This window comes from Histoplasma capsulatum (assembly GCF_000150115.1).
Source record: "Histoplasma capsulatum G186AR genomic scaffold supercont2.5, whole genome shotgun sequence".
In the NCBI taxonomy this organism is placed as follows: Eukaryota; Fungi; Ascomycota; class Eurotiomycetes; order Onygenales; family Ajellomycetaceae; genus Histoplasma; species Histoplasma capsulatum.
The window spans coordinates 2210704-2225114 of record NW_025544805.1 but is presented as its reverse complement, the minus strand read 5'-3'; the positions used below and the strand labels follow the sequence as shown (position 1 = coordinate 2225114).

Below are 14411 nucleotides of genomic sequence, written 5' to 3'. Positions count from 1 at the left end.
TACTAAAAGAAAAAAGAGGATATTCTAGCCGATATTCTAAGCTGAGGATTGGACTTATTAATAAAAAAAAAGTCAGAAACCAAGCAATAATTATCAAAGATCTAAAAGAGCGAATAGTATTCAATCCAATAAGTAAATATGAGTTATAAAGATTCTATCAGTGACTGATGAGAATATCTAGAAGATCAGAAAAGCTACAGTCGACGATAAATAGATTAATAATATAATCAAACACAATAGAATAGTCTATTACAATGAATTGATTTATATTTCAAAAGCAGCACAGAATAATATAATACAAGAAAATTATAATATAATAACTGCAGAATATTTTAGAACTGATAAAATAATGAAAAAAATCATCAGAATGTACTACTGATCAGAAATATGGAAAAATATTTGAAAATATATACAGAATTGTGATATATATTAATGAAGTAAGTTAGATAGATATATATTATATAGAAAGATGCAGTCAATATCAGTTTTATAAAAACTTTGAATATTAATAGTAATGAACTTTATTATTAAATTGTCAAAGTCAAGAGAATCTAGAATAGAGATATATTATAACTCTATCTTAACAGTAACAGACAGATTAATGAAGTACATCTACTTTATACTGTTCAAGAAAGTAATATCAGTATCAGAAACAGTATATATAATTTTATAAAATATATTCATCAATTATAAAACATCAGAGAAAATAATTACAGATCAAAATATTAAGTTTATATTCAAGTTTTAACAGATACTGATGATTAAAATAAGAATTAAAAATAAAATATCAACAGCTTATCATCTATAGATAAATAAATAGATAGAAAAATTGAATTAGACAGTTGAACAGTATCTCAGATGCTATATTAATTATCAATAAAATAATTAAATTGAATTACTGCTGATGATATAGATAGTATACAACAGTTCAAAAAATACAACAACAGAATTCATACTATTTTTCATCAACTACAAAAGAGAATCAGATATACAAAGAATAAAACTACTTATAAAAGATTTGATGAATAAAATAATAGAAAAAACAAGTCTATTTTACAAGCTATATAAACAATTGATATTAGATATTAATTTTGTGATGAAATGAATCAAAGAATACTACAATAAAAGATATCAGAAGATATCTCAGTTTAAAGAAAGAGAGAAAATATTTCTACTGCAATAAAATATTAAGATTAAAAAATCAAATAATAAATTAAACTTTAAGAAACTAGAATTCTTCAAAATTTTGCAGAAAATTGAATCAGTTAATTACAGACTTCAACTACTGAATACAATACAGATATATTCAAATTTCTATATCTTATTATTAAAAAAAGTATCTGAAAATGTAGAACAATATCAAACAGAAATAAATATCAGAGAATCAGAATATAAAGTTGAGAAAATACTGAGAAAATAAAAGATTAGCAATAAGAAATATTATTTGATAAAATAAAAAGAATACAATATCTCAGAAAATATCTGAAAATTTATAAAGAATTTGAAGAATATAAAAAATACAATTCAATATTTTCAACAGCAGAAATTACAGAAGAATCAAGAAAATTTAAGAAAATAATATCATTAAAAGAAATAAGATAATCAGTAATGTCAAGAATAGAAAAATCAATTTTAATAAAAGAAATGAAAGATTTCTCTTCATCTAAGAACTCAAGAACTTTCAGATCTCTATGAAGAAATTTGAATTGATAATCTTCAAGAAAATCCACACTTTATTTTAACTGTTTCAATTTTATAATAATCTTCAACAGAGAACTACTCAGTTCATTCAGACAAATACTCAGCTTACTCACTGAATTCTCACTTATTTAAATATTCAATTTTATCTTTTTCTTAGCACAATTCAGTTTCAATCACTCTTTTTTAGAGATCAACTCTCATTCACAATAACAATCACAACAGACACACTTCAAACATTTCTTATGTAAAGAAAGAATATAATATATAATGTTAAGTTCAAAATAGTAATTATAATAGATGAGTATAATGAAACTCTGAGCAACAATGATATTAGTAAAATGAGCTTGATAAAGAAAGAAAGATATCATGCTGTAATCTGAATAAAAGAATCTTATTTATAGAAAATATGAAAAAAGACTCAGTCACTTATTTATACATTTGCTGAAACAGTTTATAAAGAGAGAAAGAAAATAATATTATAAATCTGCAGTATAAATCAGAGCTTATTGAATAAGAACTGAAGAGATACAGAAACAGAATAATTCTCAACTGAGACTACTATAAAATTATATAACTGCTCACTCTGATCACTGTGCTTACTATAATTATTAGTAAATAAAATAAGTAAGTGAGCAGAGTGAGTAAGATAATTTGTATGAGAACTCAAATGTATTTAAATATACTTATTACTCTTAGAATCAAGAAGTTTATCTTCTTAATCATAATCAATTTTATTTCTTTATCTTATCTCTTCTATCTTTTATTTCATATCTCTTACTTATACTCAAGTTATATAGTACAACTATAAGCTCATCTTAAATATATACTTCTTCACAATGTCTACTTTAAATACTCACTCTATCTTGTAAACTCTATTAGATATTTTTATTGTCTATTTTAGACTGCTGCTGTAGCTATTGCTAGTTATTCTAGATATTTTTCTTGATATTATATTTTAATCTGTGATAGTGGCACTATTTTCTGACTTAGTGAACAAGCTCAGCAATACTCTATAAGACTCAATCTTATCTTATAATCAGTGAGAAGCTTGCTAGATTAGAGACTCAGTAGTATATACTATATTCTTGAATTGATATCTTATAGTCTTTATCTAATAAACAGTAAGCTTCTGATATACTCTTCAGCATTCTACTGTTTATCAAAAAGCTATAATCTGTTTTTATTAAACTAATTTACTGACTGTTTGAGCTGCAGCTAGAAAACTCTGAATAAAATACTGAATTAGATTATTCAGCTGTATTATATTCTCAATTCTCTCTGAATAAAATATATCTATTATAAGATTTCTAATAAAATCTGTAAAGAGCTTCAGCTGAGAGTCTGTGATCTTGATTCAAATACTGTTTCACTGTATTTGAAATATTATTGATAGTATAGTAATCATTGACTGATAATCTGAGTCACAGTGTAAATCTTGATACACTGTGATGAAAGTAAAAATCATATTGAAAAAGATAAAATCAATTATATAATCTACTGTATAGATTGAAATATCTATCTTTTTTATATAATTCATTTTATATTCACTGATTTATTGAATAAGCTTCTCTTTTCAGTGCAGATTCACTGTTTCTGATTCAAAAGTATTGTATCAAATATTGATATTCTTATCTATCAGACAGTAGACTGATGAGTTTAAATTAGTTAGATAATTTATAACTGTATCTGTCTCAGACTGTCTGTATATATTGAGAATGTGATAGCTGTTGATACTGATTTATAGTAGATCTCTGCTTTACACAGACTGATATTGCTGTACTCTTATCTTTAAGTTTTTATATATATATATTATAACTCAGAGTCTCTTCTTCTCTTACTGCTCTAAGTTAGTATCATCTCAATAATTTATAGATATAAAGTATTTATATACTAAATGATTAGAAGTTTTGATATCAGAATATATATATAACTTCTATATATAGATTATCTTACAGTTCTGCTTGAAAGTAAATTATAGAGCTGCTGTATAATAGAGATTTACTTTGACAGTATTTACTCAGAAGATCTGCAGAGAGTGATTTTTCTACTGATTATTTCTACAGCATCAACTGTATTGCTGATATTAATATTCTAGTATAAAAAATTATTTAATAAACTGCTGTCAAAGTTTATCTATAAAATAAAATTGAAAAATTTCAGATCTGCAGTCTGTATACTGAGATTAAGCTATTTTTTAATTATTTGACTACTCTATTACACTACTGTATAAGCTAAATATTATCTGATATATGTTGGGCACTAGTTGCTCAGGTGGCCCTCCACCACACGTGATTACCCCTATATAGTTAGCTAGCGACCACAACAATAACAAGATCAACCATCCCACAGATTATGGCCCGAATAGCAGATTTTTAATAAAAACAGATGTTTTAATTAGAATATGCTGTGACTGATGTTATATTGAATGAGTTAGACATTATTCCCCTGAAAAGAGAGCTCTTTGCCTATAAAAGTGATGTAATTAATGAAATTACTGTCAAGACTGCTGCAGAGATTTCATTACTATCTTGAAGGGATCAAAAACTTATTTATTTATTTTCATTCAGAACCCTCTAAGATTGATTATGAGTGGTTCTCAATTATCTGCAACCTCTATATCAGAATGTAAGAAGACACTACATTCACAATCAAGGGTTCCTCAGTTCATCCCCTCTGTTACTGAATAAGAATCCACCTCAGAAGCAGAAGGTGATCAAACTGAATATATAATGACAGAGGAAGATATGACAACCTCTGGCTCAGCACAAGATACTGGCAAGATGCTAGAATGCAAGGAATTCAAGAATGGCACACTCAGTTCTATGTCAATATCTACACCAAATTCTAACAGCATGGTGACCATGGCAGCAGCAGATCTTATTGCACTCTGCAAGTAACTGATATCAGTATATATGCCATCATCTCCTCCACCACCTTCTTCTCTATCTTCATCTTTCTCAAACTCTATATCAGAAGAAGATCTGAATATACTGGCTCACAAATATCAGAAGAAAGTGCAGATCTTATTGAACACAAAGTCTGTCACCATATTCAATGACATCAACTATCAGATATGAAAGATGGCATTCTTCTTGAATGCAGAGGTGATCAGTGATGCAGATATTCTCAATAAGAATCAACAGAAACCATCTGAAGATTTATCAACACTTGAGCAATGATATTGAGTGATACATTCAAAGCTACTCTTCTGTTGTATATTACAATCTCTGGTAGATTCTGTCTGTTTGATCATGGAATCCATTCAATCTGACAATGCAGCAGCTCTATGACACAAGATAAGTACAGTATATGCAATATCTCTAGAGAAGGAAAGGATTAATATTCTCAAAGAACTTACCCACTTGTATGTCAAGAACAGTGATTATCTGATGTATATACATCAATATCACTATCTGTCTGCTTGCATGTGATAACTAACAGAGGACTGTAATGAGAACTATCTTTATGATTTCTTTATTATTGATCTTCAAGATTATCAGAGGATCTATATCAAATCACATCTTGATATATTCTACAGAACAGATCAGAGTCTGATTGTCAATCTAGATATTGATGATCTCACAAAATAAATTGCTCATCAGATGAGTAAGTCAGAGAGTTCTGAACATCTCAAAGCTTCAAAGGTCAATGTAGCCATCAATGATAATGATGATAACATCACAATCATCATCATAATCTCACAGTGTGGATACTGCAAGATTTCAGAGTATATAAAGGCTAATTGCTATCATCTGAACTCTGACAAAGCATCTGAGTGGTGGAGAAAGAAGAATAAGAATAATAAGAGCACTGACAACACTGAGGATATTAAAAAGAAGAGAAAGAATAAGAAGAAGAATAAGAATGACAACAAACCTACTGACATCAGAGTATCAGATCTTCTTGTCTTGCAATCTAGTATCAACACAGCATTTGCTTTATCTACATCATTCACTATAATATTCAAATCTTGATATCTCAACACCTGTGCAAGCTTTAATATAACAGATGAAAGATACTCATTGATGCATACAAAGTTGTTTGAGAGGGATTTAGAGATAACCACTGTGGACAGTGATGTAGAACAGGTTGAGGAAATAGATGATATTCTTCTAGAATCAGAAGAGAGGGATATCTCAGTGGGTTATATTCACTGAATCCTCAATCTCACTGTCAATCTTCTATTTTTCACAAAGCTAGAAGATCAAGGTTTCAGATATCAACTATCTGATACCATCTCTTCTTATTTTACAATAAAAGCTCTGAACAGTGTCAACTTTATCACTGTTTGTATATTCAAAGAATTGATCTACAAGATAATAGAATAAGAATCTCAAATAGATATTCATCATTCATCTCAGACTGTTCATTTTATGGCCAAATCTTACAATTACAGAGACACAATGTTGACAACTGTGAGGAAATCTAGCAATCAATCTAGCAATCACAATCTTCTGATAAGAACACTCATGGAATGGCATGTCACTCTAGAGCATATCCACACTGACACAATCATCACACTAGTGAAGGACTCATCATTCAGCATCTATATCAAAGGATCTAAAACAGGCTTCTTCTGTGATAGCTGCATCAAAGCAGACATGACATATAAGTTCTTGCAAACTTTCATGCCATGAGTGTTGTGAGCAATGCAACATATTCATATTGATCTTGCTGGTGGTGGTTGTACACTGAATGATATATCTGATTACTCTATAGAATCTCATCAAGGGATTAAATATTATATGCTTATCACTGATGACACCATTCATTATAGATGAATCTATTTTTTACACACTAAGGACCAAGCTATCAAATTTTACACTCACTGGGTTCAATTCATGAAAAATCTTGACTTCACACCACCAGCACTAGTTAGAACTGATATCAATAATGTCTTTTGATCAAACAAAATGACAACAATGATGATCAAAAATGGCACTATCTGGGAATCTACTACATCTCAATCCTCTCATCAAGATGGTGTTTCTGAGAGAGGAATCCACACAATAATGATGTGTGCTAGGGCAGTGCTTATAGACATGGATATGAAGAAGTTCTGAGCAGATGTTCTTAAAACAGTAGTTGCAATTACCAACAACATGCTGACATCTATCACTCTGTATAATGAGAAATACTGGTCTATCAACAATGTCAATGAAGCATCTGTATGATGCCTCTATACCATCTCATTCTCAGCACTAATCAACATCTCATCTCAACTTTGCCATTTTAGAGAGCTAGATGTTGATGTTTACACACATCTTCATGAATCTCAAAGATCTACTGATAAGCTATTCATCAGAGCAGAAATATTTAAACTTATAGAATTTTATAGCAACTCAATCTACTGTCTCTGAAGTTCTACAACTGATAAAATAATTGTCATCAGTGATGTTGTTTTCTCTGCAAAGGAATCTACAACCCCACAGATTGATACTAATCATACAACACTCAAAGCTGCAAGTTCAGCAACTTATCTCATTGACAATGCTGCTGTTCTCAAATTAGTCAACACTGAATGAGTAAGATCAGTGAAAGCATTCACTATCTATATCTTTTCTCCCCTCACTGATTCTGTTCTGAAAGAATATAAGAATACTGTTAGTAGATATGAAGGGGTTGATGAATATTGGCAAAAGTTGATGGAATATAAAATTGCAGATTTGAAATGAAGAAACATTTGAACAATGATTTCATATTCTGACATCTCTTCTGATGAGTCAGTGGCCTCTGACTGCTGGGTTTATGTCAAAAAAGATCACTCTCAGAACCTTAACACAGATTCTGATGGTATATTATAAAAATCTCAATGAGTAGTATGCAGCAATTGATTAAAGAAGAGCATATATGAAGAAACATATGCATTCATTATCAATGACACTACTAATCACATGATGTTTGCAGTAGCAGCAAAGTAAGATTGAAACTTGCATCAGATCAATATAGTTATGATCTATCTGCACAGCTGACTTGATAAAACAATTTATATACAGCAATCTATCAGATTTGAGATGGAGACTTCACACATGATGATTTGTACTGTTATAGACTCTCTATATAGATTGAACTCTGCTGCTAAGATTTGATACAATTTTCTTACAGCATTACTCTGTGAGAATGACTTCAAATCTAGTCTCTATAACTCTGCTCTATAGCATCACATATTCTGCAATCATCTTTATATGACAATCTACATGGATAATCTTCATATTATAGCAGAAGATTCAGCAGATGCTGATTAACTAGTTGATATCCTTGCCAATAAATTAGAAATAAAAGATTTGAAAGAACTTTCAAAATACTTGGGTATGGAGGTTGAATGTTGCTCTGATGACACCATAAAATTGACATTGAGACACTATATCAATCATTTAGTGCAAGATTTCCATCTAGATGACATCATCTCTGTCTCTACATCAATACTTGAGGGGATGAAGATAGACAATGCCTCTGTATCAGAATAAGAAGAAGGGTTCACTAAAGAACAATATCAACACAGAGTAGAGTGCTTGCAGTATCTAATAGTCAAATTACACTCAGATATTGTATAAGCAGCATCTCTACTAGCACAGAAGAATACTGTGTCTACATCTAAGATATAAAGAACTCTCCTCCACATCATACAATATCTAAAAGAAACAAGCAATCTAGGCATCTTATATAAAGGCCTCAAGAATGAGATTGATGAATTCCTCAACATATTATATCTGCTGATAGATTATACAGATTCAGATTGAGCAGAACTGTTGAACAGTGAATACAAATCTATCTCAGACTTCATATTCAAGTTAGCAGATGCATCAATTTCATGGCATTCATTCAAACAATCTTGTGTTTCTTTAAGTTCAAATGAGACAGAATATGTGGCACTCAGCAAAGCAGTACATGAAGCAATATGATTGTATAATATAATAATGGAACTAGAATTTGTTACAGCAAAGGATCTCTTGCTCATCAGAGCAGATAATAAAGATTCAATTGATCTAGCTACTGTTGCTGTGATCATGGTATGCAGCAAGTATATCAACACTTGCTTCCACTATTCTCACACACAACTGAACAAAGGTATTATTTCAATTAACTATGTTCTCACTGAGGATATGATAGCAGACAGATTAATCAAACCTCTGAACACAGTGGCATTTAGATGTTTCATTAAATTACTAGAACTTTTCACTGGCAACAGCAAGAATGATTAAATTTCTGTATATAGCATGTTTTTGGAATGATCTAGATTAAGATAGTTAGCATGGAATATTTGTAGGAACACATCATGCATGTTGGTGTGTGGGGGGGTGTTGGGCACTAGTTGCCCAGATGGCCCTCCACCGCATGTGATTACCTTTATATAGTTAGCTAGCGACCACAACAATAACAAGATCAACCATCCCACAATATAAACTATTTATTAGATAATATTATTCTTACTAATAGAGCTCTGAGTAGCTGTCTACTTACAGAGTATCAGCTTTATAATTCAAATCAGTTGAGTAGATAATGTAGATATTATTACTGTCATTATCAGTGCTAATTGCACTGACAGTTGTTGCTGCTCTTGAATATCTCTATAATATCTATTATCAAAATAATGAACAGCTGCTAACTTTTTTTATATTAGATATCTGAGAATACTGTTTATTTATCTGAATACAGTAGAGTAATATTAATATTCAGCTGAGTAGAGTTGACAGCAGTTAGTATATTACAGTATTTTTTTACACTCTGTATTTATTGACTTTTTATATTAATCTGTGAGCTCACTGCAGTTGAAACATCTGATCAGTTATATATATTTTGATAAATAACAGTATCTCTGATATTCTGAATTATATCTCACTATTAAGAGTCTCTTTTCAATTAATCTGATTCTTTTACTGATATTGAAGAATGAGAAACTCTTCATTAGAATGAGAAAGAAAATAATTTATATAATTTTCTCTGTTTTAAAATTCATTTCATATTATAAGAGTTGATAGCTCACTGATTTCATCTTTATCTGAATCAATATCTCTCTTTTAATTATTTTATCTGTGAAAATTTTTATATCTTTTCAATTCTGAACAAATTCTGAGATTTCTGAAATAATATAGTTGTATCATTACTCTGATAGCTGAATCTCTGTGATATTAAAAACTTTACACAGAGTGATTACTACTTTCTCAGTGATCAGAATATTATATATATTTCTATTATTTAATATAATTACTCAATCTGTTCTGATGAGCTTTATTTTCAGTATATTAACTATATTTTTCATTCTCTAAATATTTACAATAATTATCTGCTGTATAATATATAACTGCAGTCAGACAATTCATTTCTCTGATTAAAGAATAATAAGAATTTATAAATTCTTCTGCTGTTTTATATTCTCTGTAAAATCTTTTGATTAACTGATATTTTTGAGCTGTAGATTAGTATCACTAGTTCTGTCTACTAAGAAAACTATAGTTTTAATAGAGATGAATTTTAAAAAAGCAGAGTTTTTCTTTCTCTGAGTAATATTCACTCAGATAGTTAGTTTTCTCTCAGCTGTCTTTATTATATTTAACTGTAGATGAATATCTGAAAGAGTATTTTCTCTCAGAATAGATACTATATTCAAATCTGCTATTATATATTTAATAAATCTTTTATAGAAGATTCAGATAAAGTTCTGATTAACTGACTATTTCTTCTTCTTAATTCAGTTATTCAAAGTCTTTATCAATCTGATAAAAGTCTTCTATTGTAGGTTTTACTGCTGCTGAGTCTTTTTAAATTACTTCTACAGTCAAGAAATAACTGTAAAGATACTGTCACTGACTTTTTTGAAAATTGAGAAAGATATTGTAACAGTTTTTCTCTATCTCTTATCAGTCTTTTCAGTGACAAAGTTGACTGATAACTTCAGCTTCAGTAATCTGATATAGACTGTATTGATATTTCTGAGTAAATAGAAGAGTATTGAGAGCTTTATAATCACTCAATCTGTACAATATATATATATAGAGTAATCACAGAGAATATGCAATGATGTTGAACAGATTAGAGGGTTAAAATTATACAAAAACAGTTGAAAAAATGGAAAAATTCAAATGTACCTCTACATTTATGGATAGTTGTAAGGATGAGAAACTGAAGAAGAGTATAGTGAATAAGCACAGTTCTCTATAAAGGAATCAAGTTTTGAAACATATAAAATAATCAACTTTTATTGTCATTTCATTATTAAGATCATATTCTGAAACCATTAAGTATAAGACAGTATATATTATCAAAAAAATATTCAAGAATAGAAATGCTACAGACAGATGTTTGTTCTTCTCAAATGATTGATTAAAAAATATATATCAAATGATTTAACAGAATATATAAAAAAAATCTATCAGAGTTGAAATTTTATTCCAATCTTTCTTTATATTTCAAGTCTGCAGATGCAGATGTTAATACTGTAGAAGTCTTCTTCAGTAATTCAAATATTATATCAATCAGTACTCACTCATTCATTGTGATAAATAATATAAACACTGTTTCAAATTTCAAATACTTGATGTAAGAGATTTCCACTGCTATTCAAGATAATATCAGTATCACAGATAAAAGATGAAAGAATGAATTTCTGATATCAGTCTGACAGTTAGAGCTCACACATTTATTCAATATTATCAATCTCAGAGAATCTTATTGAAGATGAGTCAATATATATAAAGTTATTCATATCTTATAAGAGATAATAAACACAACAGATCTCAATTCTGAATAAGAAGACATACAACAGTCATTTAGCTTCCTCTGAACGAGCCCAATTCCTCGAATTAGACAATGCGAATGCTCTCAATCGATTCCTGCTGCCTTCATCAATAACTGCTGCAAATTTGAAAAGATTTGATGAAGAATTGAGAGAGATATTTGATAAATAGTGTTCTGGCATCTGCTGGGGCAGATTCTTGACTTTTCATCAAATTACTCCATCAATTCTTGATCAAATCAGCTCAAATTTGAAGGATTGATAGATCTATCTTATATTGATAATCTATCAGAATCTTGTTCAATTTGACCTGCATTCCATCAAGTTATTCCTGATTTTGTTTTGGAGAAAACCCTGATCAATTTTTGTGTTCTCATGCACCCATGCCAAGTCCCTCCTGAGTACCTCCCAGCCACACGTGCCTGCCAAGCAACAAAAAGATACCTTGGCACAATTGACTAGTGCATACCCCACCAATTCAAATCCCTCAAATCCTTCAATTACCCCTTGAATAACCCTCTCACCCAGAAACAAATAAGATAAAAAGTGGAAATTTCAGTGTTTGAAAGATAGCTTGGTCTCTGCAAGTAGTTTATATATATATATAAACTATTATAAAGGAAAAAAGTACAGATTTAGTCTGTTTATTCTTCATTTGCATACTTATTTCCTTGGAAACTCAATAATCAACTTATTGAGAGCTATTCAGTAGAATAAAATGTTTCAATTTGAATGAAGAGAATCTCATTTAGTATTGAAAGTTTTTGATATTTCAGAAATATAATCTTAAACTGAGATGGGGTCTAGTTTAAGCAGAAACTTTGACAAGCTTTTTATCAAAGAAAAAGACAAAGTTTAAAAGAGATAGAGTGTTTTCTCTATTTTTAGCTCTGAGTAAATAAAACAGAGAATTCTTGCTCAAAAATTTATATTTCTTTTATTCTTAACAAAAGCTGAAGAGCTCTTATTAATACTGATCAATCTGTTATTATATATCTTTTTTTTATTGATTGAGCTACACACTAGTTGTGTGGGGAGATTTCTAAAGTAAAGAATATAATTAACTAGTTTTAACAGCTTCTCTTCAAAAAACTGAGTTTTTTTTATTAGTTTTTCTTTCAAAAACTGACATTTCAATCTTGATTTATTCAAATTGAAATTATTAGTTTCCTCTTTCTTCTCTAGATCTGTAATCCTCAGTTTGTGAATATTTAACTGATTTATCTTCAAAAATCAGATTTAGTTTATTAAGTTCTCTTGAAAAACTTAATCTAGTTACTATTACTAGTAGAAAAAATAGTTTGAAACACAGTCAAATTATCTAAATCTCTCAATTTCTATCAGAATGATAGAGAATGATGTCTTTTCTGAGAAGATTTCTGAGATTGAGTTTCTTAAGAAAAGAAAAAAGAAATATCAAAATCAAATGCAAGAGATTCAAAATCTTGAAAATGCTGCCAAATGCTTGAAAAATCAATGTATGAAGGAAAAAGATACTGAAGTACTTTATATACTGTTAATTCAAGTAAGACAACTGAATGAGATTCTAAAATACAAGCTGAGAATCTCTTCTAAACTTAAAAAAGTTTTTGAGATGAAATCTTTGATTTCTTCTCAATCTGTAGAACAGAGAATAGAGACAAAAACTTATACTCAAACTGCAGCAGTATCTTCTATCTCCTCTACTTTAAAAAATATATCAGTTGAAAAAAAGTATACTCAGACTTCAAAATCTGCTGACTCTCTGAATATTCAGAATTCAGAAAAATCAAAAAAAGAGTTAAAAAATGAAAAACTTCTTCAGTCAAAAGCTCAAAGATTTATTGTTAAAATCTTTAATAAAGAGATCTTTGAGAAAAAGCTGCTATCAAATGTAAGACTTATTTTTCAAATGAGAAATGAAATAAATCATGTATTAAACTCTGTCTTTGAATCTGAATTGTATAAATCAGTTGTAGCTTCAGTTGAAAGCTCTTTTCTTGAGAATTCTATAATTCTCACTACTATATCTGAATTTAATTCAGAGATTCTTATTCAAAATCAATAGATCTGAATTTCAATAGTGAAATCTCTCTTGAAAACTGAGATTTCAGTAGAAAGAGATGAGAAATGAGGCAAGTTTATTCTTCATAATATACCCACTGCTATCTTCAATCATAATGATGAACTGATTCAACTTCAGCATGAAATTGAAGATTATAATGCAATCAAATTAAAAAAACTTTCAATTTGATTGAATAATGAGGAACAAAGAGAGAAGAGACAAAATACTTCAGTTCTAATTATAATTGATTCATTTGAACAGTCAAAACTCTCAGTTGTGAGAATTGCTGATATAAGAATAAGAATATTTGAATTCAAAGATACAAGAGAGAATTTAAAATCTCAAATTTAATACTCAAATTGTCAAAAATATAATCATTTTGTAAATCTCTGTAAAAGAAATGTAAGATGTCAAATCTGTACTCAATCTCACAAAACAACTGAACACAGCTGTTATATATATTTGAAAAAAAGAATATTCTGTAAGCATTCTAAATCTATTGCAAAGTATGCTAATTGTAAAGAGTCTCATTTTATAAATTCAAAAGAATGTATATTTACTTCTAAAGAAAGAAAATCATTAGTAAAGACTAATAACTCAGTCTCTACTGAATTAAATAATAGTAGTAATACTAAAAGAAGAAATTCTCAAGTTTCTAAAGTTATTATATCTGAATCTTCTGAAAAGTAAAAGATCAGAGAACAAAAGTCTTCAAAAACTCTCATTCAAACAAAAATAAGAGATATATATATGCAAGATATGATAGCTGTTGAAGTAGTAAATAATAGATTCAGTCTATTATCTGACTCTGAATAAGAACAGACATCTTCTAATAGTCTTTGTATAATGCAAGAAAAACAACAAAAAAATGTTAAAAGCTCTACAAAAATTACATTTATTCAAAATAATATGAATAGAATAAACCCTTGTCTT

The 14411-nt window shown here is 29.1% G+C and overlaps 1 protein-coding gene across 1 annotated transcript; it reads left to right on the top strand.

The window, feature by feature from the left end:
* Window positions 1-4430: 4430 nt before the first annotated feature.
* Window positions 4431-4880, top strand: HCBG_04695 (uncharacterized protein; the record flags this gene model as incomplete). The annotated part of the gene is made up of 3 exons (XM_045431744.1): window positions 4431-4594; window positions 4675-4738; window positions 4782-4880. 3 exons carry the CDS (start codon window positions 4431-4433, stop codon window positions 4878-4880), a joined length of 327 nt encoding a protein of 108 aa, XP_045288297.1.
* Window positions 4881-14411: the final 9531 nt, after the last annotated feature.